We start from the raw sequence: 1,250 nt of genomic DNA on the forward strand, positions 1-1,250 counted from the left end.
TCAAGACACCAAAGATCTCCATGCCTGACATCGACCTGAACCTGAAGGGCCCCAAAGTGAAGGGGGACGTGGATGCGTCCGTGCCCAAGATTGAGGGCGACCTGAAGGGCCCTGAAATTGATATCAAAGGCCCCAAAGTGGACGTTGACGTTCCTGATGTTGATTTAGAGTGCCCAGAAGCAAAACTGAAGGGCCCCAAGTTCAAGATGCCCGAAATGCACTTCAAGGCCCCAAAGATCTCCATGCCTGACTTCGACCTGAACCTGAAGGGCCCCAAAGTGAAGGGGGACGTGGATGTGTCAATGCCAAAGATTGAGGGCGACCTGAAGGGCCCCGAGGTGGACATCAAAGGCCCCAAAGTTGACGTGGACCTTCCTGATGTTGAGTTGGAAGGTCCCGAGGGGAAACTGAAAGGCCCCAAGTTCAAGATGCCTGAAATGCACTTAAAGGGCCCCAAATTCTCCATGCCTGACTTCGACCTGAACCTGAAGGGCCCCAAAGTGAAGGGGGACGTGGATGTGTCCGTGCCCAAGATTGAGGGAGACCTGAAGGGCCCCGAGGTGGACATCAAAGCTCCCAAAGTGGACGTGGACCTTCCTGATGTTGATTTAGAGTGCCCAGAAGCCAAGCTGAAGGGCCCCAAGTTCAAGATGCCGGAGATGCACCTGAAAGGCCCCAAAATCTCCATGCCTGATGTTGACCTGCACCTGAAGGGCCCCAAAGTGAAAGGAGACGTGGATGTGTCCGTGCCAAAGATTGAGGGAGACCTGAAGGGCCCCGAGGTGGACATCAAAGGCCCCAAAGTTGATGTTGATCTTCCTGATGTTGATTTAGAGTGCCCAGAAGCAAAGCTAAAGGGCCCCAAGTTCAAGATGCCTGAAATGCACTTCAAGACACCAAAGATCTCCATGCCTGACATCGACCTGAACCTGAAGGGCCCCAAAGTGAAGGGGGACATTGACGTGTCCGTGCCAAAGTTGGAAGGGGACTTGAAGGGCCCTGAGGTGGACATCAAAGGTCCCAAAGTGGACGTGGACCTTCCTGATGTGGACATTGAGGGTCCTGACGGGAAACTGAAGGGCCCCAAGTTCAAGATGCCCGAAATGCACCTGAAGGGCCCCAAATTCTCCATGCCTGATGTCGACTTCAATCTGAAGGGCCCCAAAGTGAAGGGGGACATTGACGTGTCCGTGCCCAAAATAGAAGGGGACCTGAAGGGCCCCGAGGTGGACATCAAAGGTCCCAAAGTG

The 1,250-nt window shown here is 54.2% G+C and overlaps 1 protein-coding gene across 1 annotated transcript; it reads left to right on the plus strand.

Annotated features, from left to right (window-relative positions):
- Window positions 1-5: 5 nt before the first annotated feature.
- Window positions 6-1,247, plus strand: LOC104916880 (neuroblast differentiation-associated protein AHNAK-like; the record flags this gene model as incomplete). Its single annotated transcript, XM_010727915.2, has 1 exon — window positions 6-1,247. A coding segment is annotated over one exon (1,242 nt), but the record flags the coding sequence as incomplete, so codon positions are not given.
- Window positions 1,248-1,250: the final 3 nt, after the last annotated feature.

This window comes from Meleagris gallopavo, unplaced genomic scaffold, assembly GCF_000146605.3.
Source record: "Meleagris gallopavo isolate NT-WF06-2002-E0010 breed Aviagen turkey brand Nicholas breeding stock unplaced genomic scaffold, Turkey_5.1 ChrUn_random_7180001950343, whole genome shotgun sequence".
NCBI lineage: Eukaryota > Metazoa > Chordata > Aves > Galliformes > Phasianidae > Meleagris > Meleagris gallopavo.